Raw genomic sequence first — 25,799 nt, forward strand, 5'->3', positions numbered from 1 at the left:
GCGCAGTCACCACCCGTGGCTCCCCTCACCTATGCTAGTTGCCCGACACAACTGTAGATAGAAAGGACGTCAGAAACTTTGTTTCCTTCAAGAGCCCACAACCAATCTTTCCCGACACATTGCGTTTATGATCCCTGGCTGTTTTAAGAAGCCCACCGCCAGTTTCGCCTGCCGTTTTGAGCGTGGCGCGGTTTTCACTGGCGTGTGCGTGTGTCTACTAGGCACCTGCCGCTCGGATCGAGATTTCCTGCTTCCCCTGTGGCTTACGTCAATCACTCGTGCGAATTTTAGGCTATCCAGCAGGTCTATCTAAAAACGGGGGCTGTCCTTGACCAAGATCACAAACCGCATCTGATGGTGAACTACCGTTCCTAACTGAATCTTGTTCAGATCCATCTAGGCTGGAACGTCTGTCCAGCGCACACGGATCGGGTTCTCCTTGCCCTGCCACCGGCTTAGTAGCTCGATGACCGCCCGTTTAGTTTGCTGTGTGTGGATGGTCCTCGACTGTTCTAGAGTTTGACGACTCCTGCTCGTACAGAAAACGAGAGGTTGAACGCCTGAAAATGACACAAGATGCTTGCGTAAACGTTGCAGGTCCCAGATTGACAAGGACCTGTTTGCCGGGTATGTGTGAATAACAATCGTTTACCTGTTGCTGCTGGGTCTGTAGATTATGCTCTTACGCTTCGTCTGCGCCGAGGAACAGAGACGCGAACTGCAACCTGCGTCGACGCGAGAGGAGGGCGATCGAAGAACCCGACAGCAAATAACAACAGAACAGAACCACGCGAAAGGATGTTCTTGGCCCATATGATGTAGAAAAAGCGATGTGGTGTCTTTCACGTCATATCTTGACTTTATAGGTTGCATTCTGTAGCACATTTTTCCAATTGTCGTCTCAGAAAAAACGACAAGGCATTCCCGACGAAAACACTGACATTCCTTGTACATGCACAAGCAGTGGAGCTACACCATGGAGATGCCCTCTCGTCTTCCACTTCTGTCTTGTCGTCTTGGTCGTGTTCGCGCGTCGTCTCCTTCCCCTCTGCTTCACTACTCCTCCAGACGTAGTCGTGCGTCCTTTCTCCTTCAGTTTTCGCGTCTTCCTCAAAAACATCTCTTGGCACTTCTCGCGTTACTCGCTCTTCTCTTCGCTTTCACGAACTTCGTCCTGCCCCTCTCTAAACCGAGCAAATGATCCAGGCCATGCCGACGTAAAATAGCCAGATGGGGTAGACGCCAAGAGTTCGCTTTTCTTCTGGAATCATCTCAGACATGAAGGTCACAGACGCTGAAAAAGACACACAGCACCCAATCCACATAAACACGCACTGTCGAACACTCCTCGACATACACGAGACAGATATATAAATAAATATATATATATATATAAATATATATATATATAAGTTGTTACAGATAGGGGTACAAGTACAGACACGGATGTGGCAGTTGATATGGAAAGAGGGTCATGAGTGTGTAGACAGAGAAAAGCTCGTGAGAAAGCGACTATCGATTCGCCGGCATGGCGTTCATTGGACTATGTCCCTCTGTTTTGCGACATCTCGTCAGGGCTCCAGCCTTGTCCGTGAAAATCTTAGCGTCTCTTCCAAGAGGAACACCCAGAAATCACGGATTCTCCGACATCGATGCTCACACACATCTCCACGTTTACATTAAACATACAAACACAAATGTAGGCGTGCACATGCGTTTGCAGACGGATGAGTTTGTCTGTGTGCGCAGGGTTGCGGGGGTGTCGGGACAACGCTGCATCTGCAGTGTCTCTGTCGCATGGCTTTTATCGTGTTCGACGAGCTTCTCCCCTAAAGCGTTGAGACGAAGCGCGTTGGTAAGCCACCCGCTCGAGTCGGGGGGAAGGGGGCGGCTACCACAGTGGAACATCGATTCACTAAGCCAAGCCATTGAAGATCTGAACCGGAGAAGCCCAACTCGTAGCGTCTCGACTCCCCAGAAGCAGCTGACGAATCGTCCTGTCTCAGAGAGTACGAGGCCCAGGACGGTGGTCCGGATCGTTTTAGCAGCTGAGGAGTCTTCGCTCGCTGCCCCGAACAGCGCAAGCACACTGCGTTTTCCTTTCACAGCGAGAACGCACCTCCCGCAGACCACCGCAGAGCCAAAAAGGCGACGAGCAGCTTGAGAAAGGTGAAAGAACGCGGGACGAACAGATTCAGAAAAGCGGCGATGTCGAGGGGAAACAGGCAGTACCCCAGCACGCAGACGCTCTGGAAGAAGGAACTGAAAAGGACATAGGCACAAAACTTGGTGGTGATAAAAGAGGATAAGGAAGTCCAGCAAATGGGTCCAGAACGGAACCAGTGTGAAAGTTAGTCTCCTCGTGAGCAACGCGAGACCTTGAATGCCATCTTTTTCGCTGTCTTCGTCCACCAGAGTGGAAATGTCTAGCCAACGGGAAGGGGTCTGCCAAGAATAAATCTCAGCTTCAGGCTAGGATTGAGGCCACACAAAAGCACCGCTTTGCCTTTTGCGCACGCAGGATATGAAACAAGTTCCATTTTCGAGCGACTCTGTGCCGTCTCGGCCAGCCTTCAGCCGCCGTGGAAGGCGAACGCTTCTCGGCACCGGCTCTGTGACTCGCACGGCCAGCAGACAGTCTCCCTTTTCCCTGAAATGTCCTCCTCAGAAAAAGATTTACGCGTACATTTTGCTGCCGAGCAGCTTGGCGTTGACTGTCACGACACTCGCGCCGAGAGAGACGAAGACGTAAACGAGCGAAAATGCGATTCGCTGTCGCTCTCGCGTCTGGGCATGTTGCGCGTCGGGCGACAGCTGAGAAGACTCGGAGGCGAATACGGGAGACCAAGACGCCTGAATGTACAGAATCCTGCGACAGAAAGCGAGACAGACAGACGAGAAGCCAGGAGTGACAGAGAAAAAGCTGCAGCCGCTCGAGAGCAAACGACGGGAAGCGTTCCGGACGGAGCCGGGACTGGAGACACGCAGTTCCCAGGCGAGCGCTCGATCTCGGCGAACGACAAGAAGACCTCGAGCACTCGGTACAGAAAATCAGAGGCCAGCTCGACCCGCGAGCGGAAGAAGGTGTGGGGTCGACTCAACAAGGCAGGCCTTTCAACTGGAAACCTGGCGAATTGCGCTCCCACTGATAAAAGTCCCAGTGTGACTACGACGCACGCAATACCCATCCGAAAGCAGCTGAAACTCCCTCTGAGACGGTATATATGGAGATGTGGGCTATGAGCAGAAGCCCCGCGCAGCCAGGGCCGTGTCGAGATTTTTTGCAGACCTCCCATCGCGATAAATGTGAACCAAGTGAAAAAATTGTTTTTCTCGGAGCGGAGCGAAGAAATAGGGGGGGTGTCTCTAGGGTAGTCGTCTCGAAAGCATGCGTTTTCAATTGTGCGCTCTCTCCGTCTCCCGGCAGAAAAGTGCCTCGAGAGCCGGGTGGCATGCGACCTTCCCGACTTTTTTTTGAAAAAGTGGACTTACACGGAGAGGAAGAGACAGAGAATAAGCGGTCCCCACAGATCCCCTGCAAGCACACGGAAATCGACAACAGAACTTGAGAGTCGCGCAACTTACTCGTAGTTTTTCTCGTGGGCTTGGCTTCGCACGAGGCAACGCTGCTGAAAGTGGAAATCCCCTGTTCTCTTCCTGTGCATCCCCTTTGATCTTCTAGTCTGGAAGAAATGTCTGACGTCTCGCTTTTCTGCGTCCGAAGACGCGAGGCAGGCAGAGAGCCACCCGATTGCAATGCCCGAGAGAGATTTTACGAAGACTTGAGTCACAGCGTGTCACGAATTCACTCGACCGTTTGTACACGGCCAGGAGATTGTCCGCAGATCCATGACGTTCTCCTCACTAACATCCTTTATTATCCGAACAGAAGATGCAGAAGAGCGAAACTTAGACAGACACAGATATACGCCGGTGCAGATATGCATAGGTGTAGGTCGCGGTAGTCATGCATAGAGAGACGTAGAAATACTTGGGTATGGCTCTGCATAAATACAGATTTAGACCACTGCAGTTACATACAAATCGAGATATACATCTGCCCTAGAGACCTGCGAAGATTCAGACACAGATGTAGTTTTACATGTAGCAATAGGTGGATAAGTGCAGACGACGTTTTCACGGTGTATGCCCTGGTGACTACACCATTTTCCTTCTTTGGAACCTGTACCCCAACGCGAAGATTCGTGTCAACAAGCAACTCGAAGCTGCCTACACACGCAGCATTTCCGCAGAGAAACAAGTCGCATCAAAGACACAAGGGAACACAGAGAAGCGGCACTTTCGAAAGACACTCAGGAGAAATGACAGAGAAGCGAACAAGAGGAAACGTACACTGTTTTAGGACAGAGTGAGAAGTCCCGGAACCATCGCGATGACCACGAGGCTTGAGAACGTGGACGAGTTTGTCGCCAATACTCTTCAAATCGCGGGTCTGCATGAGAGAGAAAGAGCGCATTTTCACCAATCGTCTTTAGCCGCGAAATCTGAAGAGACCGTTTGAGGACCAGGGAGAAGTAAGAGACAGACACGAAAACGGCGCGGGCAGGAAGAGCCTTCCGTTTCCTGTCTCCTGCCTGCACCACCCTGCCCTGACACTGGAGCCGCCTTGTATCTTCGAGTGCAGCGAATCAAAAGTTCGGATTTGTCAGGATTTGGCGGTCGATGGCGAACGTCTTTCCCTCTGTGGAGTGTCAGTCACTTGAAATCAAAACGCGGAGGCAGCCGACGGTTCTTTTATGACACAAAATCGTTCAGAGTCCGACCTCGGTTGCTCTGGCCCTCTTCGGATCGCCTGCAACCTAAAAGGAGGGTGGCACGGAGGAGTTGCTTTGACTCGCTGTGATAAACTATCATTTTGTGAATCGACACTTTGGGAGAAAACAGAACTTCTCTTCAACGCGCGTGACTCTCCGCGACTCCTTGGCTGCAGACGAGGACGCTCACAGAAGCAGCGGCAATTGGGGATGCACGCTGCTCCGTTCAACCACCCTTCAAGCCGACATGGAGCGAGCCTCGGGGCTTCGTCAAGTTTCTCCGCGCGAAAGAGAACGGGAAGCAGTGGGTCGATGACGTCGAGCAAGCAAAAGGTCTTTCTCCTCGGCGTTCTTCCAGAGCAGCGAAACCAGAAGGAGACGCAGAACGCAAAAAAGAAAGCGCAGAGGAGCGAAAGAAAGCAAGGAATCGAGCGTCGTTGTCTGCGACGGAGCCATTCGGAAAACAGAGACATGTTCCGACCAGTGCGCCTCCCTCTGTTCCCGCGCAGGCCTTTACGGTTGAGCGTTGCCGCGACTTCTTTCGACATAAAGACCCAACACTTACGAGAGTTTCGCGAACCGTTTCATCCAAAGTTCCTCCCACAAAAAGCCGGCCGGACTCCAGCGAGTGAGGATCCGCCGCGCCGCTGAGCTGACCTGCAAGAAGACGCATTCGCGCTCCACGGGAGATTCAGAAAAGAAGATACTGAAGAGGGAGATCGAGCAGTCGCCATGCATCCATATATGCAAGGATACACTTACAGGTGAAGTGATAAAGAACAAGACATGCAACAAATGTAGACAGACGGATACTGGATGGAGAACTGCATACATTGATCTCTCTCTCTCTCTACAGACAGAGATGCCTGTAGAGTTATGTGTGGAGGTCGTTGTGGGACTGGAGTCGCGTGTATACAGAGGTGTAGGTGTATGGCACTCGGGTGTAGACAAGAGTGCCTGCTGAAGAAGCCGGCCAAGCTTAGGCGACCTCAGACGACCCCCCAGGCTTGTTCGTTGACGAGGGATCCGCTTGTCTCCCCAGCGAAAGAGTCGGAGTTGTTGAAAGGCACTCGCACTCTGAGGTTCTCTACGAGAAGCAAGGAAACTGCAAAGAGTCGCGTCACTCACCTTGGAGTCGCGTAGCCATTGTGGCCGCAGCGAGAGGGGAAAAGATTTGAAAAGAAAGAGAAGTTCGAGATCGCCTGAGGGTGTTTTTCTCCGAGCAATCCGAGGGAACCTTCGACAAGAGAAGGAAGACGTAGCAAGTGGAAAAGGGGGAGAGTTCCAGAGTGAAGAATGGAAGAGAAGTTGAGAAGCAGATCGACAGGAAGAGAGCAGATGACAGACGGCCGTGTCCGGGGTCACTAACCGCAGAAGAAAAAGCAAGGAATTCGGGAGCGCTGACACCCGCTGAGGGAAGGCGTCTTGATTACTTGGTTTCCGCGACAAGAAGAAAGGAGAAAAATCCTCAGATACCGTGCGGCCATCTTCGTGAAGGAACAGACAACAGTCGGCGGCGCCGGGCTGCTCGATCCACTCGAAGTGACTATTAAAGCGCGACGAAAGAGCGCCGCCGCGACGCACAGCCGCCTGCCCAGAGAGGCCGAAGAGAACCGATCTTTGTTCGGAGACTGAGTTGAGAAAAATGTGGAATTCCGCGGATAAACCAGGGACGTACGAAGCAGATTGTGCGTCTGCGTCGTCGTCAGCATATGCGTTCGAAAGACGGCGTTGGTTCGGGAAAAGCAGCAATGGTGGACAGATGACGACCCGGAGAAGCGTGATGTGAAGACGTAGATGCTCGCGTTTGGAGGACAAAAAGGCGAAAACACACCGTAGAATTCGACCTCAACGCACCGTCCCCGACACACACCCGGTGTCCGCGGCGCATGCAATGCACTCGCGGAAACAGAAACCGTCGCGGAAAAGCTTTTTCTTTCCAACTTAGAGAAATGCGGGAAGGCAAACGATGCTATAGTACAGAGCAGACAGAAAGAGAGGAGCAGCGAAGCGTCGAACAGAAGCGAAAAGCGTTAAACGCGCCAGCTGTCGATGCAGCGCAAAAACTGGCGATCTAGCTGCTGTCCTCACGGAGTTTCAGGAGGGAAGGCTCAGAAACGAGGAAACAAAGTCATGAACAAGACGCGGGTCCGCCTCGCTTGTGCAACAGGACGGACAGACGCCCTTTACAGTTAAAGTGTCTGAGGCTTTTTTACGTCTCCCCAAAGAAAAAAAAAGACGACGTTGCATGCAAGCCGAAGGCGCCGCTGTTTATCCCAGAGACATCCAAAAAGTGAAGACGGAGGAAGTGAAAAAATGTGGTGGAGAAGAGGGGAGGAAAAACGCGGGAAGAAGCATGGCCAAGCAGAGAAACAAGGGGAGAAAAGGGAGAATAACCCAGCGAAGAAGATAAACAAAAAAGACGACCCGCAGGAAGATTCGTACAGGTGAACGTCAATAAAAATTATTCAACAACGTTTGTTTAATCGAGATATAGACACAGAAATATAAAACAGTTATCCTCAGAACAAAGTGACGATATGTGAAACGCTTTAGACAAGTTCCTAGATTGATGCTTACCACATAGAAGTCCGTGTCGTTCATTTATATCGTCCCTGAATGGAATTTCTACTCCACCGTCTACTAAACGAAATGCGACTTTCAGTTGCCTGTGATCCTCAAGTCCTCAGCATCACACAGCGCTCCCTTTCTACCGCATCTTAATGGAATTTCTACTCCACCGTCTACTAAACGAAATGCGACTTTCTGTTGCCTGTGATCCTCAAGTCCTCAGCATCACACAGCGCTCCCTTTCTACCGCATCTTAATGGAATTTCTACTCCACCGTCTACTAAACGAAATGCGACTTTCTGTTGCCTGTGATCCTCAAGTCCTCAGCATCACACAGCGCTCCCTTTCTACCGCATCTTAATGGAATTTCTACTCCACCGTCTACTAAACGAAATGCGACTTTCTGTTGCCTGTGATCCTCAAGTCCTCAGCATCACACAGCGCTCCCTTTCTACCGCATCTTAATGGAATTTCTACTCCACCGTCTACTAAACGAAATGCGACTTTCTGTTGCCTGTGATCCTCAAGTCCTCAGCATCACACAGCGCTCCCTTTCTACCGCATCTTAATGGAATTTCTACTCCACCGTCTACTAAACGAAATGCGACTTTCTGTTGCCTGTGATCCTCAAGTCCTCAGCATCACACAGCGCTCCCTTTCTACCGCATCTGAATGGAATTTCTACTCCACTGTCTACTAAACGAAATGCGACTTTCTGTTGCCTGTGATCCTCAAGTCCTCAGCATCACACAGCGCTCCCGTTCTACCGCATCTGAATGGAATTTCTACTCCACTGTCTACTAAACGAAATGCGATTTTCTGTTGTTGCCTGTGCTCCTCATCAAGGTCATCCGCAGCACACAGCGCTGTCTATCTATCGGACGTGCGTAGAATTTCCGCCCATTGATTCTGTGGCAAACCGGGGAAAGCCGTCATGAAAGATTAAGCGCGGAGACTCTGTGGGTTTTGCCTTGCGTCGACAGGAAAGCTGTTTCGAGAATCCACGTTCCTTGGTGAGAAAAACTCGCAAAGACTGAAAACGGTGGCGACGCAGATACGAAACGAAGGTGCCTGTATGCATGGTTGCAAGCGGTTTCCCCTACCTACGTTCCACGTCTTTTTTTTGACAAACAGTTTCGGACTTTGTTGCAAACGTCTCCGCCGTTAAACTAAAGCGGCGCTCGTCCATTTCCCGCTGCATTTTCTACTTAGGCCTCTCTCCCCCGAAAGCAGCACTGCCGCCGGGCCTGTACCGTACGACATGTCAAGCGCAGTTAGCAGCCTGAGAGCATCTTCCGATCCCTCTGTGGTCACCCTCGCCGCGCGCAAGCGTGTAGTATGTTTCCCGAAGAGCGGTTTGCCTCAATTTTTCAGCGCCTCAGGAAACTTGAAATTCGCATTGTTTGACGGACTCTTGACCTCAGAAACATGCCATATTTGTCGACCCTGGAGTTGGATCTCTCTGCTGCGCTCCCTGCGGCGAACCTCGAATTTCAAAACGCACGTTCACCCCAGAAGTGGGTTGCTGGCCGCCGAAATCCCGACGGCTGCAGAACTCTCCTCGCGGTCGTTGATCGGTTCTCGCCTTCTCTTTCCAGACGCGATGTCACCTGAGTCTCCCGCAAGTGTATCCTCGTCGCTATATGCAGCTCGCGTCGCAGGCCCTCCCCCGCCGCTGCTGCGGCCGCTGCGGCCTTTCGCAGTTCCCGCGTCCTCGGCTTCGTCAACGCCTTTCAAGAGTTCTTCTGTCTCTGCATGCAGACGGCGCCTCGTCCGCGAGCCGGCGCATCTCTGTCCCGGAGAGTCTTTCGCAGTTGGCTCCGCAGTTCGTCCTCTCACGTTGTCCGCGAAGCGGTTGCGGTCGCTCTCGGCCTCGACTGCGCGGAGTACCTCTTGAACGCGCGCGGGCGACTCTCGCGCCTTCGTCGCCAGTTCGCGGCGGCACTTCGCGACGTCCGACAAGCGACACAGCAGCAACACGCCTTCGCAGTGAAGGGTGTGAGGAAACATGTCTACCGCGACGGCTTGCATGGGGACGAACGGATCGCGGTTCGACGGCGACGGTGTGCACAGTCTGCAGAGCGAACCGCAAGACGCGAGCAGAAGGCTGGGCAAAAAAAAGTAGGGACACCACGAGCAAAAAAAAAGGAAAAAAGCGACGGAAGAAACGCTGTCAGCAGGTGTGGGGGTCGCGCAGCCCCCCAGACGGAAGCAATCAGACAAATATGTACGCATTTATACACATGCACAGCATTATAAGCGAACGCGTAGACTCCACAAGCTGTAAAAAAGGTCATGAGATTCACTTTGGTCGTTCCCCTGCATTCATCTGGACACAGACTAGATACGCACGTGCAAATGCAGGTACTCACCTACGTCTTTACATTTTTACACGCAAACATACAGATATATAGATATATAGATATATAGATATATAGGTTTTTAGATATAGATACAGGAAAGCGGGTCTCCAGTTCGCGGGTGCACCTACACCTCAGAAGGCACTGTTGATTTTTCTGTCATCCCCTCTGGTGTCTTCTCCGCTCCTTTCCCGCACGGCCCTCTTTCTCCCCTTTCTGTTTTCCTTCATTCAGCCGCATCCTGTGCTGTTGACGACGCGACATCGGAAGTTGTCTCCGAGAGAAGAAACGCGAAAAAAAAGAAGCGTGTAGACGAGGTGGACCGGGAGACCCTCAGGGGAAGTGGAGCTGAACAGTCGCATGCGAGATCGCTCTCGCGCATCTGCCCTCTGCTTTCAGCGACTTCCGCAGAGACTGTCGTGTCTAAACAACAGGTGACTTTCCATTCTCTCCCGTCCGCAGGGCAAGCAAGATCCAAGCAGATGGCAGCTGATGCGAGACTCCGTGTGACAACCTCGACTGGAACGGGAAGTCTGGGGTGAACTTCAAGCGAATCGTGTTGTGCCCAGCCAGCCTTTCGCAGCGTCTTCAACTTGCAAACAAGTCGCACACGGTGGCCTCGCCACCCCAAGAAAACGAACTGCACTGCCCTGATTTCCGAAATTGGGGCAAACCGTGAAACTGTGGGGACAAAGCACGGCGCACTGTGTTAGACCTCCTTTTTTTCGCCTCGAAACCGGAAACAAGACGCTCTGCACGACGGACGTGATATCCCTTGAACGCATGTGCCTCGCTGTCTCGACCTCTCGACAAATGTCTGTCTCAACTGCTTCCGCAAAGCCGGGGTCCTCTTCACCGGGGAGAACAACCCAGCGAAGAAGACGCGCATGATGGCGTCTACCAGGCGGATGCAGACATTCAGACACTGCAGAGACGCGAAAGCCACTGCACAGCGACAACTCACGCAGTGCACAAGTAGAGCGCGTCCTCGTTTAGAAAGAAGCAGATCCTGCGCCCTCACGTACGGAAGCGAGGACGAAAGTCATTCCTTCGAATCGGCGAGACGAACAGTCCATCGTTGCGGTCTCTCTTTTCGCCTAAGCTCTGTCGCGAAACGCATTCCGCTGCTCTTCTCTCGAAAGGCCGATCTCGTGTGTTCACATTGGTGTAACTCAAAACGAAGAAACAAACGCATTGTGTGTGAGTAGTACTTAGGATGGAACTTACTTGATGCAGTTCGCCACCATTGACGTCGGGTTGCATGAGACGTACACGAGCCGCTCTGAAAAAAGTGAAACGGTGAGACCAGAGCTGATGTCGGCCGGAACCGAGAGAAGACGAAGAATCGAAAGCGATGAAGGACGAGTGAGCAAGGAGACAGAGAAAGCCCTCTACAAATTAACGCGGAGAACAGTCGCAAATGTGCAGGCACAGAAACCTCGCGCATCTGCGTTGTGCATGCAAAGAACGATTCTGCGCAGTGTCGTTCACCTTCTCACAACCGCCTCTACCCCTCGCCCCGAGACATAAGCGCCATGCACAATGAATCTTGCCCGAGAAACATGTAGTGATGCATGCACACACAAATAAATGTGCATACACGAGTGAAACAGCATACATGTGCACATACACATGTAGACGTAGATACGTGTATTTAAATATATATATAATATACAATATATACATATATGTGGTTATATATATATATATATATATATATATGCATATGTGCATATGAGCGTATTTGTATTACATACAGGTGCATACATGGATATTCACGTTTATACATATATATATATATAAACACTTACATACACATATATGTATTCATGCGTGTACGTCACGTTAGGCACAGAGTGCCAAGAGACATGGGGGCTTACTGATGGGCTGGAAATCGAGAATGGCATCGAGCACGCGCGAATCTGTGAAGAACAGAGTCGAGCACAGAGACCTTGACGAGGAAAGAAAATGTCGCGTTTTCAAGAGCTCGGTCCCTCCTACACTCGACTGCGTAGACATGGACGCTGCGCGAAACGCGTGTATGGAAGCGCATGCTCCGCGCCCTCAAGAGATCTGCGAGAAATATCGACTTCAACAGCGTCAGTCATGGCGCCGGTGCGGGTCCAAAAAAGTTATTTCTATCTACATATACCTGTCAGCTAGTTTACATAAATACACGCAAAGTGTCATTCGTAGGCTGTTTTTAGTTTACAGAAACCCTGTAGATAAAATCATATCTTTAGCGGCGGTATATTGCGCTAGACTTGCGTACATATGCAAATCTGTATCACGAGATGCGAGGAAGAGGAAGGATTACGGTGCGAATATGTGGAGGAGTCACTTGTTTTCACTGGCGCATTTCGAGTCTTTTTCTTACGCAAGCCAGCGCGAGGCGGGTCGACAATCGCAGCCAAGTTCGTGCAGCCGCGGTACCGGTCCTGGAGCAGTTGAGGCAAAACGTCTTCGGCTTTTCCTGTTGCATGCATAAAAAGATGAAGGTCGCGCATGTCATTTGAGTGTTTATTGTTGCTGTTTGAACTCGTTATTCGAAGATAGATCTTGAGTTATTTACAAATCTCGACAACCCTTTCCAAAGAGGCGCTTGGGAACCAGAGACGCGAGGAAAGACAGAGAAAACCGACAAGCTAATCCGAGTTACAGCAACCTCGGAGAGGAAAGCAGCAAGGCGTAGGCGCGTGAAAAGAGCCGAAAACCTCCTCCGTAATGACGGCGCATCAAACACAGAGCACCGTGTTGTCACCTTGGACGCCCGTTCTAGTGTTCGATGTATGCGGCATTTCGTCTCCAGTTGCAGCAGACCAAGCAAGGAGGAACAGTGACGCAGAAACGAAGCAGAGAGTTCGACGGAAGTCGTGCTCGGGGAGGTGTACAGACATCCGAGGGGGACGCAGCGTCAGGCAGCGACGGAGAGACTCGGAGAACGAGGCAGTCCATTCCGGAGATAGGCGGCGAGTTGAAGAACCGAGGACACTAAGAAGGGTGCGAAAAAACAGGAAGTACGGTCGGCAAGAGAGGAAGGAACAAGCCTCCAGAGACGCGAGAGAACGCCACTCACAAAGGACGAGGTGCAGAACCTCAAAACGACGGACAGCCCATCACAGACGAACGCCGAGACTGCCTCGGAGAGGGGAGTTGCGTTTTTATGAGTTCCCTTCAGTACCGCATCACACAGACGAGAGCGAGAAAGAGAAAAACGAGTAAACGCTTGACGAAGGCAACAGAAGATTCGGACAGAGACTCCGAACGGCACACTATAAGGGAGACAGCTGGGCGTAGAACGGAAGTGAAGCGGGCTCGACATGGAGACCGAGTTGGAGTCACCTACCGCATATGAAATCGACATATTTTGCCATGTGATTTCGGTCTGCGTTTTCCTTCGCATGTCTCACGGCTTCTTCCACCATCTCGATCCCCACGACTCTGGGGAAACTTGGTTCGTTTCCTCTCTCGGTGTCGCGCTCTCCTGACTCCTCCGTCGCCTTCGGAGTCTCCACTCGCCTCTCGCCTGTCTCCTCGAGCAACGCAGCAGCTGCGCAGAGCGCGATCGTTCCAGTCCCCGAGCAGACATCGACGAAGGGTGTGTCGCGCGGCAGAGGCCAGACGTAGTTCAGCGCAGTTTGATACAGCAGGCCGCAAGTCACCGTGTTCGTCTGAAAAGTCGCACAAAACCTGAAACCTTTCAAGCGAAGTCGAGGCATCCGGAACGGCTCGTACGCCCTACCTAGCCCTCCACCCCCCCCCCCCCGCTCCCGCATGGATGGAAAAGTACATATTTACTCCTGTATTTGACGACGCACTGAGGCGTCATAGGAATGGGAGAGTGGAGGACCAGGCGGTGGCACTCGAAGAAGAGGCGCGACCTCCACTCGATGTGTGTTCGGAGCTTTGCGCTGTACGCCTTTTTGCATGCATGCAACTGTGTGTGAGACTGCGCCGGCAGGCATCGATCCACGGGTTACAGGGATTCAGGCGCACATAGACAAGCGTCTACATGAGTCAACGCGGAGACGCATCTACTCAAAAGTCTATTCAACCGATACGTGACTGCGACAAGTCTTGCAGTCGATATGTAGCCCTCTCCGCCACCCACATGCATACGTCTGTAAACACACACTCATACATATATGCAAATACATACAAATCTATAACTACATATACAAGTACATAAATATACATAACAACATCTCTGCTTGCATATATCTGTGCATACATGCCAACATGTAGCCCTGCACAAATCTATGAACGACACGATTCCATTTATATATATATATATATATGCATGCGGTACATCATGCCCCCAGGAATTGGGTAGGGCTATGCGATGTGTGTCTGTCTGCTTTCTTCGTGTATTTGGAACTCTTTTCTTCTCTTGTCTTGGAGCATTCTGAAGTCTTTTCTCCTTCTTTCTGGATGTCTTTCAGAGCTCTTTTCTCCTTGGTCTTCATGTGAATCCGAGCTTTTTCCTTTGTTCGCTGAAACGCACCTGAAAGAAGCTGTGAGGGCCAACACTGAAATCGAGGCCAGCAACTTTCTGAGTCAGGAAGTCAGCCCCCCAAATCTGGAGGCACAGCGACAGCGAACGACGAGCGTGTGGAGGATCTTTATTCTCTTTTCAACAAAGAAAAAGGATGTTTCAAGCGTCTACCTGCCTGTTTCACAGTTCGCCATCTGTCACTGTCGAACCGTAAATTGTGCTCATTTCGAACAGGAAAAGAACCTTTTTGCGGATGCAGAAGCCCAATCCTGGAAGAAGTTCAACTCTCTTCTTCGCTCTTTTCAAACCTCAAATGGAGACGGAACGACAGACGCTCAGAGACAGGTGGAGACGGACGGAAAGACTCAGCTCTCGTGCTGTGACCATTTGAAGGTAGGACTAGGTTGACACGGCAGAGCATTTCCATGAAATCTATTTGGAAGAAGAGGGGGGTGCCCAGATATACGCCGACATGGCGTCACACGACCAGTATGAAGTCCTGTACATGGAGTCAACGAAATGTGCCATTGAGCATTTAAATAGTTCAGACAACCTCCAAAAAGCCTTACCTTTTCGGTGGGGTGGGCAGGGTCGATGCAGTCTGCAGCCGCATCGCTCTGTAGAACAATAGACAGGGAATGCGAACGCATGCGGCTAACTGACAAGATTTTCTGACTCTACATGGCAGACAGCGCCAGGTCCGGAAAACAAGGTCTTCAAACACACACACAGCTTGTGACAAGCCCACATGGGTGCAACTCAAAAACTGTTTACACCTATATCTACAAATATATATATATATGTATATTAATAATTAAGAGGATATATACATATATATATATATATACAAATATATATATGTATATATATGTATATTAATAATTAAGAGGATATATATATACATTTTTATACAAATATATATGTATATATATGTATATTTATAATTAAGTGCCAAGAGTAGGCAAACAGGACTCTCGAGATGTGAAATCCGCTACTACCAGCCCCCCCCCACAAAATATATATTTGTACACACTCTGGTGTATGTGAGTATGAATCATCGTCTTTCGCAGGCTTACTTCTTCAAGGAAGACCGACCGGACGGTGAATCCATCGAACTGTTTGTTGGCCAGACCGTCGACGAGAGCCTGGATGCATGCGCGGCGGCAGCAGTCGTCCGTTTCCTTTTTTCCGTCTGGCGTCGCACTCTCGGCCTCCACTCCGCATTCGCTGGATGGCGCCAGGGCGACGCTACGTACGTTGTGTCCGTTAGGAGTATGCGGCGACTCTCCCGGGGAGGGGGCGGGGAGAAGGAGGTCCTTTTTTCCAACGTCGGGAGAGTCTCCCTTTTTGTCTTCTCTCCGGCGGCCTCGCGCACACAGTGGGCCGCAACGCAGCTCTCTGGAGTTCGGAGAAGCAAACGACTTCACTTGGACCAGTACCTGAAGTTCGCGGTATGCCTCCGACGACCGCACCATCAGGAGTCGCCACACTCCTGCATGCAGCAGAAAAATGGGATAGAAGAAAGTGCTGTTCCAGTCTCAGAGGGAACAGCTGCGCGCGCGCCTGTCTCGGGAAAGGAGTCGACAATTAACAAGTCTCTGCACCTGAGGTTAAGGAAACCATTCTAGAACGCGCATGCATACGCATTCATCCGCAACTCTCTGCAAGTCTTGTCTTCCTGCCTTCCTCATCGTTCTGCGTGCAGACTGTTTCTCTGGTCTCTCACGTCTCTCTTTTTTCTGTGTTCGCAGTTGTTCTTTCCACTCTAGACTACCTTTTTGCGTCCGGCGGTTGTAGACTGGGAACGGCGAACGATGAATGATCGCCTGCGACAGCACACGGAGAGCGACAGAAAAGGCGTCGATCCCTGAGCAAAAGCGAAAGTTCCGACGGTCCACGCATGCAGTCTAGCGTCTGGCAGGCTGCTGTCCGGGACTCCTTAAAATGCGCGAGCAGAGGTAGAGAGAAATCGACGCGGGAGAGCCCCCTTTACGAAGAGACCGCTCTGCACGGAGGACGATTGTGGCGACTTCTTTGTACTCGTCTGTGTTCCTCGCACTCGTCTACAGTGGAAGTCGTTTGCCCGACAGCTACCGCGCGTTCCCTATTTCCTATTGCTTTTAGTGAACTCCTGTTGTCTGAGCAGACGTGATGCAGGAGTGACCGAGACATACGAAACTCGACAGGCAGTGCTAGATGCAGGTCAACGACAGAAAGCCGTCACGGCTTTCGTCGAGGGAACTTCGGAAGTGACAAGACTCGCCGCGCAGCACAAGTGACAGGCAACGCCCTGAACGCTACTGCTCCCGTGAGATGTTTGTGGCGTTCAGCAATCCTTCAGTAACTGTTTTAAAAAAGCGATTGTTCGTATCTCGACACTGGAGTCGTTGTCAATATTCTAGGCCCTAGACTGTCTCGGTTGGCTCCATTTGAGTCGTCTTTCGAGCTTCCTTTGCGCGTGCTGTTCTCGGAGCTGAAGCTTGGCTGCGCGCCTTCTTCCCGCTCTCGCCGGCTTCTCGCTCCACACCGCTGTTTCGCGCGTCTCTTCCCTCGAGGAAGCTCATTTCTCGCAGACAGTGTCCTGCTTTTACAGCGTCTCCCTACCTGGAGCTCGACGCACAGTTCCTGCATGGCATGACTGACGAGGAGACTTCCGGAGGCGGGTGCGACGAGAGGCTGCTGTTCCTTGACCCGCTTGACGAAGCCGACGCAGACGCGCGCGCGGTGGGCTAGATAGGTCTCGTACTCTTTCTCGGTCACCATCCACCGGCCGATCCGCCGCTTGTGTTCCTGGTCGTTCCCCGGCGAAACTGTCTCTTCTGGCTTTTCCGCGAGCGCTGTGTCGCCCTGGCTCTCGGTCTCGGTGGTTGCGTCCGCTGGGCCCGCGTTGGATTCCGCGACCGCGGTCGCGCCGCGGCTGTCTCCGGCGTCTCCTCGCCCCAGGTTTTCGGGCTCGCCTGCGGCCCGCAGAAACAGACCCCGTGGCTTATCTCCCTGCGAGTGCGCCTGAGAGGCGACTGCCACCAGACAGTGCCGGGGTTTGTGTTGGAGCACAGTGCACCACGGTTCGTCTCCATCGATGTCCTGCTGAAGCTGAGGAACAAGGGCAGCCGCTTTCTGTCTCTCGCAAAGGAGGCGAATGCACTGGTGCAGCTTCTCGTCGTACGAATCCTCGACCTCGTGAGTGTATCCAATCGTGAATTCGCATTTGTTTCGGTAGCCAAGACGGCCTGCCGGAGGCGAGGCCACCGTCGGCAGCACCTGAGTGACACGGATAAACGCGTTTCGATGAGTAGTAGGCGAGATGCCCGCGCTCGAGGGCAGAGCAAAGGACTAGTGATTTGCACAGTGAAGAGCCCGACCTTCACGGAAGAGCCAGGAAGTGGAAAAAGCAAACAACATGGAAACTACACAAACAGAGGCCAGACGGCTGACCACAGGGTTGCCGCGAAACGTAGGGCAAAACGGTCATCCAGAGAGAGAAGAAATGGGGAAGGAGAGGAAGGGCGGTAAATGCGGCGCCGCGTTTTTCTGTCGCTCACAGAGAGAACCACCCTGATCCACTTGTCACGCGTGCGGTCTCTTTCTACCTTCTCAAGTCTCCATTCGACGTTCTTTGGAAACGCCACTCACCTCACAACCGTTCCACCGTTTGGCGACCTGAGGATGAAACCAAGGAAGCGACTGTTCCTTCCCCTCTGTCTTCGCGTCTGCGTCGGGCCTCGCAGCCCCGCCTTCGTCGTCCGAGTGTCTATACACCTGAGTCGTCGGCTCTGCCGGGCTTTGGTGGTCCTCCTCTTCCCCCCCTTCTTGCCTTTCCGAGTCTCCGGAGAGGCCAGGGAAACCCATCTGCAGCGCCGCTGTATAGACAGCTCTGGTAAGTTGACGAATGTGTGTCTGCACAGCGGGAGAGAAGAAATCAGATGACATTCTGCGTTTAGAAGGGCGCACCCTTTTGCATCGAAGAAATCGACGAGTCACGCTGGACCACCACAAGCGGCGGACTCATGCAGAGACAAAGCCGCGGACACTCACAGGAAGCACCAGTTCAGCCCTGCCTCACTTTTGTTCCCTGGCACTCAGTTTCTTAGAACTAGGTTTCGCAGTTTATACTGGCCGCTCTCCGCGGAAAGTCTCGATACTGTGCCACCAGAGTCGCATTAGCTGGGTCCAGTGGTGATGTGGAGCAGACTTGGCCTCCCTGCCCGCGGGATAGAGACGAGACGCGCGGGAGAGAAAGACGGGAGGGCACACCAAGAAAGCAAACAGAAAAGAGGCAGCCAGCCTGCGGAGACAGGCGCCGCGAGAGGGCGAAAGGCAGAAGGCCGCGGGAACCCGACGGAGATGCGAAAGGACAGAACGAGAAGCCGAGTCGCTCTGCTGGCTTACCCTAAGGTACGTGCGTTTCATCTCCAGTTGATCTTGATACGAAAATCTGCTCGCATTCACAAGAGAAAAAACAGACGTCTGAGAGTCCAGAAAACGTGGTAGAAAACGAACACAACGTCAACTGCAGAGCAAAAAGAAAAAGAATGCAGGTCACAGACACCCCGGCTCCGCTCCCGCGGGTCGAAACTAGAACCGAGACACCCCGGCAGCGCAGGACCGAAAAGGCGACGACAAAAGTACACGTGCCTACTTCTGTGCTGTCTCGACTTCCAAGATCCCTCACCTCCCTCCGTCTCTGTCGTCTCTGTCGTCTCTGTCTCTCTCTGTGGGTGTGTGCTGTTCTGCATGTCTCTCTGTCTCTTTCCTTCTCTCTTTCTCGGTGATAAACTCGCCTTTCTCCTTCGGCTCGCTCCCTCTCCCCCTCCATCTCCCTCTCCTCTTGTCTCCCTCTCTCTCCCTGTGGAGTCCTACCTCATGAGAGGAGTGGTCCGCTGGGCAACGGTGTCAGCGCCGTCTCCGGCCTCGTCCTCGGGCTCTTCACCAAGCGGCGAGTGTTTCGATGGTCCTCGTTTTCTCTGGATCTCCAGCAGGGAGGGGATACGCGGCTTGGGGCTTCCAGGGCGCCACCCGCATACGTGTGGTGGCTCTCCGGCGCCGGACGAGTCTGCGTTTGTTGCCGGGAGTCCGCAACTTTCAGTGTGTTCTGAAGCGCCCCAAGAGCCCTGCCCCCGTCGCCGCCGCTTCGGCTTCGTCCTGTCTCCTCCTTCGCCGTCTCCCCCGCCTCCCCCGCCTCCCGTTCGCTTCTCCGACCCCCCGCCGGAGCTTCCGGAGGCGTGAGGCGACGAGGCGCCGGCCCCCCGAGCCAGACCCGGAGACGCTGGGTCCTTGGGCGGCGCCGGGGACGAGACACTGGCGCGTGGGTGCGCAGGGTGGATTTGGATTCTCTCGCGCTTGAAGAAAACATTCGAAAGCAAAGCTGTGAACGCGTCTTCCTGTTCTTTGGACGCAAAGTCGCTGCGCGCACACACACGGAACACAGAGAGGAGAGGTAGAAGTGACTGACGATGAAAAGGGAAGGCGAGAAGCTGGCCAACGAGAGGATGGGAAGGGGATAAAACCCAGAGATGTCGAAGACAAAGAAGCTCCAGGAAACGAACACAGCTGGGCGCCACAACGCCATCAAAACACTGTGTCTCCTAAACCCTAAACAAATATGTATATGTATATATATGTATATATATATATATATGTGTGTGTGTGTGTGTGAACGTGCAGTAAAGAAAGACGCGTGTGTGTCCTCCTGTCTGGTGTCCTTGAATTTGTTGCTCGATGGCCGTTCTCGGATTCAGGCATGTGTGTATATACACAGCGAAAGAAAACGAGTACTCAGATGCTAATACGGCCAGTCCGTCGTACTGGAAAGAACCACCATTGAAGCAAGAGTAGTCGCAAGCTTTCTCTGCAGCGAATATAACATGAATTCAGCTACTGGCTTGGATCGTGAAAGTCTCTGTGTAACGACTTGTCATACGCACGAACACGAACACACACCTACACATACACATATACATACATGCATATATATATATATATATACATATATAAGCGGCTTTCGGCGCATAGGCCAGCGGCTGCCTCTTGACTCACATGAACGCCCAGGCAGCTTGGTGCTTCTTGTCGAGTTGAAGAAAAGGGAGTTTTTGCTGTGCCTGTGTACCAGAGGCGAAAGGGAGATCGACTCACGCCAATAACGGGAGAAGACCACGGGAAGAACACCGAACGCGCGAAAGTACGCAGAAAAGAGAGACAACAACGGTGGGAGACTACGCGGCTGTCTCTTCCGCTACGGGCAGAAAGGAGAGAACAGGAACTGGAGAAAAAGGCAAAAAGAGAAAAAAGAAAGTGCAGCGACTCTTCTCTCGCGTTCCCTGCACCCTCCTTCCTCAATACAACACCGAAGAAGAAATCAGCAATAAGAAAAGTTGCAGAAACTCCCCTTCACACTAACTCGCTTTTGTCTGCAAAACGTATTTCTTCTCACCATCCAAGTCGCCAGTTTCTCCTGCTTCAAACCACTCCACGCTCGGCAAGCGAGGTGACAGCGGCGAGGCCTGGCAGCCTCTGCGGGCTGGGAGGATTCCATCGAAGAAACGTACCACGAAGTCCGGAACGGACACTCAAGGAAAATGACAGCAGAAAAGGAAGGAACTCAACGAAGAAATCCGCAGGCGAACAGAAAAGTACAGAACAAGCGAGGCTCAGAGCGCAACGCGGCTCTGCGAGACGCCCGCAGCCTGCACAAGCTCTAAGTCGGCGGAAAAGCAAAAAAACGGGTGTCGCGAAAAAGACTCCAGAGTAAACCTTTCTGCGGGAAAAAGGATCAGGAACAGTGGGAGAAAAGGGGGAAGAAAACGGCCACTAACACAGATGATATTTCAGAATTCCGCGACGGTGGAGATATACGCGGGAAAATGTGTTCGTTCAAAAGGATGGGATTCGGGGGGAACCGCTGTGCACAGATGGAAGAGAAAGGCGAGAGGAAGAGAGAAATGGTAGTCGAGAGAAAAGAAAGAAGAAAGTACCAACAACACGCTACCATTTAGCAGGAACAGAACAGGGCTTACGCCGCGGCGGTTGCGGACACACGTTGACTCGGAAAACGCGCACGGCAGTCGTGTCTGGTGTCCAGTACAGGAAAGCTATGATAGAATGTCAAAATTAAGCAAGGCTCGGACCAATCAGAAAAGTACTAGTCGATGGAAAGTGGAACTTTCCTCGGTTTTCATACGCGCCTGGCTTTTCTGTGTCGGGTGAGAGTGCCCCCCAGCTGCTCAGAGCTTTTGCGAAGGTATGCGACGATGACTTTCCACGCTGCCGGTTTCTCGCAGTTTTATCACGACATATCCAGTATTTCCAATCGATTTTTCCTTTCGGGCAACGTTAAACGCAACAAAAACGCCGATATCAAAGCGGTGCAGAGAAAGAAAAGACAAGCAGAACAGTTTGCTGTTCGGCGGCAACAGTCTACGCCAGTAGCTGACAGTACATGCAGCAGTCAAGAGGAGAGACAAGACGACGACAAACGTGGGATTTGAGAGGTTCGATTCTCGCCAAAAACAGTAAGGTTTCAGAGAGTCCGTTATTCAGCAGGAAAAGAAAAGGGCAAGCTATAGCGAAGAAGCGGAATTCCGAACCTCGTAAGGCGCAATGCGTGACCTGCGATACAACAGCAACTCAACAATGCATGCGCCGATACTCAAGAACGCGAGCTTTCCCGTTGTTCACAGTCTGGGGGTACACATTCTGCGACACATTTAATGTAGAGTTACAAAACGACGAGTGCCAAAGTGAGAATCTGGGCGGTTGAGTATCCTGTCTTTCCCTGGTGCCGCTGCGTACCTGCCACGCTCTCAGCAAATGTTTACACCAAACCACGCCAAAAAAATACAGACAGCAAACCACCCTGCTTCCTTCGTTTGCTTGCGCAGCTCAAGATGCACTACGTGCGCAGGTGTTCTCTGGACTGCCGGAAAAGTGAGGTGTTTTTTCCTTTTCCCAGACGAAAGTCTGGGTAGTCGTCTTGGTAGTAGTTTGGATGGTGACCGCAGGGACACAGCAAGTAGTTTGAAAACCACTCTCAGATCCGTGAAAGCAAAACCATCGTTTCTATTCGTGTGCGCAAGCTATGTTTTCCCTGTACGGGTGCCTCAGGCGCTCTGCATCTTTTTAGTCGAAGGTTCGCTCGACGAACAGAAACAACGCTTGAGAATAACAGGCCACAGCGGCTCCACTCCAGCCTCCGTCTGTACTTGTAGTCTCCCACCTGGAAGCTGAAGAGTGTTTTTTCTGGGGTTGTGACTGTAACCCAACATTTCAAGTCTGTTGGTGAAAGACAGAAAAGCGGGCAGCATCGATAAAGAAATCAAGAGGAGGACGCTTGAATTCTCTTGTTTTCAGTTCCCAGAGTAAAGCGACATGAACCGACTGCGAAGGCTGAAGATGTGAATACTGTGAGGTTCGGGGGGCCAAATATGCCAGACGGAGAGCTGCAAGTGTCCCCCCTACTGTGGAGGCGCCATCCCAATGTGCCTGGAGGATGTTACTCTGCGTATCGAAGTAAAACATCAAAGGTTCACACGATGCATCGATCCGAGTTGTGAGCACTAATCACCGCTTCTGTGTAGATGTACAGTAGGTGGAGGAATAACTTGCCGTTTAATTAGCATTTCAATATATGGGGGTGCGTGACACTCCAGCCCGGCGACTGATTGTCCTCTGCCTTTAGAACTGTTGAGTCCCACAGGCCAAGGGCAATTCCCAAGTATAAGCACAACGGCTACGCTTCACGGCCAATTCTTTGAAAAATTCCTTTGGTCTCTCTTAGAGCTGGGGCTGGAGCTTGCTTAAACACAACATCATGGAAAACAGAGCCGCGCAGTGCCTCGACACCGACCGGCTCATTGTTAAGCATCGGACTGTGAAGTGACGCAGCCTTCAACGCCTTTTAAAAGCGCAGTTGCTCTTTCTCAACGTGTAGTCGGAGGCCAGCCTTCGGATTTCACTTTTTCTCTAAGGAACGGTTTTGGCTCCGCGGTCTTGGAGTATGAAAAATCGGACGTCCTGCATACCTGTCCGTCTACATGTGCAGTGATGAGAAACTTTCTTTTCTACTTATAGGAGAGGACACTTTCGGCGAAACGTACAAAGAGGAATGCGTCCTTTAAAAAGTGGTACGTTCCTTCGTCGGCACGAAGCCATGTTGAATTGATCCCCAGTTCTTGGATGGAAGATCGCGCCGCGCTCTTCACACAGTGCATTCACAATCTTGTAAATTTTCTGTCTATCTCCCTCGCCATTTTCTTCGATAGTTCACACCAGTCGAACTCCCCATCTTTTGCTGTTTTAGCTGTCGTGAATGTCGTCACGCTGCCCGTCTGCTGCTCACGAGAGATGCTCACGAGAACGAGATGACACTTCGACGGGCGACGCACATTTTCAGGATCACTGAGCTTTACGCGACCGTTGTATGCGTCGCAGTGAGAGAATGATTTTCCAGTAGGAATACAGCATAGCAACTCGCCCAGCAAAGCAAGAGACCGCGGCACTGCTGCCGTCCCCCAGATACGAGCCGTTTTGACTAGAAAACGCAAAGGTCATTCCCAGCGGCGGTGCGTAGTTAAACGCTGGAGGCACACAGCGGAAGTACACACAGATCGAAAGAGGCAGCTGATAAACATTGTGTTGGCGAAACCTTGTTGCTTTGCTTATAACAACTGAGGCTGCAGCGCTGCGAGACTGAGACACACCGGTATCAGCGACACAATGCCACCGTGTCGGCATTTGACGCGCCTGTTGTCGGTATACAGATCTCTCCGAGGGGAGGCGTATCCCAGAAGGCATTCAGTGACCCATCCACGCCCGGGTGAAACGCAAAAAACAGAGTGGAGAAACTAATTGAACGGTACCGGCTGCAACGCGCTTCCTTTTCCCTCCGACGCAGTTGCCGCGGAAGGTCCCTTGATTCAAACTACGAGGCGTAAACGCGTTGTTTGACTGGTCTGTGTCTAGTGACTAAGCACATTCTCCTGTATTTCTCTACATACTTGAAAAGCTGTTACCTCACGTAGCACACCAAGCACTTTGTCCTCCTTTTTTGTCAAGGACAAGCGCACGCTCCCTGTGCTTGTAGGGGCCTCTGCATCTACTCCAAGTTACATTATTGGCTGGTGGGTATGTAACTAGAGAGCTATACGCAACCGGATTAAAGAATCGACTCGTCGTGACTCGAGAAAAGGGTCGAACCATTGTGAGATGCGAGGATCCCGGAAAGCAAGTGCGACACTGAACTCATCCCGGTGTAGGTCTGTGACTGGCGCCAAACTTTTTTTGCACTGCTTGCCTCGATGACCGCGATACTACTGTAAACGGGATCGACCTGAACACATGCGTTTCTGGCGCTACTTGGAAAACTCGATTCCTTCCACCTCCACGCTTGTATGTCTCGCGCTGTTTTTGCGAAAGATTGACGGTGGCTTGACTTCGGGATTGCAGCGCCTAGACTGTGCCTCGTTCGCCTCCGGATGCGAACTCCAAGTGTGAGCTCTATACAAAACGAGCTCTGATTCCTCACCTCACGCAACTCCTTTGTGTGTCATGCAATGAGAAGCAAGCGAGCCGCGGATCGTGTTGTATGGAGGCATATCGTCGTTGTGGTGTGTGCACACAGTCCGGTCCGGCTGCTTTTGTTTTTCCTTGTCTGACCTGCCTTGGGTTTTCCGCAACACTAAGTAGTCTAGAGCGGTTGCTAGGTGACGTATTGCTGTCCTTTGTATAAATCCACTTGCGTTTGTCAACTTCGTTGTATCTACCGTGCGATAGCACGTGACTCGGGTTGACGGCTCACGAGACGCTGCCGTTCGCGGGTATTCAGATTGTCGTGGGGTCCGACCTCACTTCGCGAGCTTTGGTTTTCCCCTCCTCGCCGTTTCTTTTGTTTTGCGGAATGGTCGCCGCGTGTATCTCGGCGAAGGACCATAAGGCCGCCTTTCTCAGGAGACGTTCTTCTGGGCGCGTCAGTCTTGGCGTGTGTCTCAGCAGCCCCGTTTCTCGGGGCTCTATTGGTTCTCCGTAGTGCGTAAGTTGCCCGCCCGAAGATCTTGCCCATCTGCGGGAGGCCGCAATTTACCTGGGGGCCTCGCTGCACTTTTTGCCTCCTACGAGCAAAGGTTGTTCGTCGAAAACACTTGCCTTCCTGGAAACCGAAGAGAAGGCCGGGCATGCTCTGGACGCCGTGCCCTCAGAAAGCGGGCTTTGTGTGGCGCCAGTTGCCTGCTGTTCTTCCTTGTGTTTCGCTGCTGATGTTGCTCTCCCGGAGGCTGTCGTGGAAGGCAGGCGAAGTGTGTGAAGCACTTTTCTTCATAGTTTGCGTAGGCGGGTTGCAGTTGTCGCGCCTTGCGGAGTTTCTCCCGAAAAACGGGAAAAGTAGACAAGTCGTAGAGGCGCGGAGAGAAGACATGGTATACACGAACGTGTGTGCCAGTGAGAGCACCTCGAAGCCCGGTGACGCGCGCGGTGTTGGGCGGACCAGACATTCCGCTCTATTCCCCCCCCCTCCACACCCTGCTCTGCCCCTTTCGCCATTGTGCCTCACCAAATTCGAGGGTGCGCTTTCTCGTGTTCCCCGCCGGCGCTTGGTCGACAGGGAATATT

The 25,799-nt window shown here is 52.1% G+C and overlaps 2 protein-coding genes across 2 annotated transcripts; both read right to left on the bottom strand.

Annotated features, from left to right (window-relative positions):
* Positions 1-485: 485 nt before the first annotated feature.
* Positions 486-7,071, bottom strand: TGME49_250740 (Yip1 domain-containing protein). Its single transcript, XM_002367315.2, has 7 exons — positions 5,904-7,071; positions 5,341-5,432; positions 4,354-4,453; positions 3,493-3,535; positions 2,687-2,869; positions 2,120-2,262; positions 486-1,294 (listed from the first exon to the last, which is right to left on the bottom strand). The coding sequence occupies exons 1-7, from the start codon at positions 5,920-5,922 to the stop codon at positions 1,185-1,187; spliced, it is 690 nt and encodes a 229-aa protein (XP_002367356.1). The 5' UTR covers positions 5,923-7,071; the 3' UTR covers positions 486-1,184.
* A 1,099-nt stretch (positions 7,072-8,170) lies between these two features.
* Positions 8,171-21,740, bottom strand: TGME49_250750 (tRNA (uracil-5-)-methyltransferase). The gene is made up of 15 exons (XM_002367316.2): positions 20,632-21,740; positions 20,238-20,299; positions 19,062-19,604; positions 18,591-18,636; positions 17,835-18,098; positions 16,806-17,462; positions 15,976-16,027; positions 15,278-15,693; positions 14,771-14,818; positions 14,211-14,285; positions 13,053-13,377; positions 12,084-12,179; positions 11,587-11,628; positions 10,934-10,988; positions 8,171-9,420 (listed from the first exon to the last, which is right to left on the bottom strand). Exons 1-15 carry the CDS (start codon positions 20,731-20,733, stop codon positions 8,853-8,855), a joined length of 3,351 nt encoding a protein of 1,116 aa, XP_002367357.1. The 5' UTR covers positions 20,734-21,740; the 3' UTR covers positions 8,171-8,852.
* Between the last annotated feature and the right edge of the window lie 4,059 nt (positions 21,741-25,799).

The sequence above is a fragment of the Toxoplasma gondii genome, chromosome XII (assembly GCF_000006565.2).
Source record: "Toxoplasma gondii ME49 chromosome XII, whole genome shotgun sequence".
Taxonomy (NCBI): Eukaryota; Apicomplexa; class Conoidasida; order Eucoccidiorida; family Sarcocystidae; genus Toxoplasma; species Toxoplasma gondii.

Bases quoted from the DNA above. Each gene is read 5' to 3' on its own strand.
- TGME49_250740 (XM_002367315.2), bottom strand. The intron at 3,536-4,353 runs GTACGTTTCCTC...GTGTGCTTGCAG, and splicing joins TCACTCTGTCCTAAAACAGT to GGGATCTGTGGGGACCGCTT. The intron at 2,870-3,492 runs GTAAGTCCACTT...TTTCTGTCGCAG, and splicing joins CTCTGTCTCTTCCTCTCCGT to GATTCTGTACATTCAGGCGT.
- TGME49_250750 (XM_002367316.2), bottom strand. From the start codon at position 20,733: ATGGAATCCTCCCAGCCCGCAGAGGCTGCCAGGCCTCGCCGCTGTCAC. The intron at 17,463-17,834 runs GTGAGTGGCGTT...CGTGTCACTCAG, and splicing joins AACGGTGGAACGGTTGTGAG to GTGCTGCCGACGGTGGCCTC. The intron at 14,286-14,770 runs GTAAGGCTTTTT...CTGTGCCTCCAG, and splicing joins CTGCCCACCCCACCGAAAAG to ATTTGGGGGGCTGACTTCCT.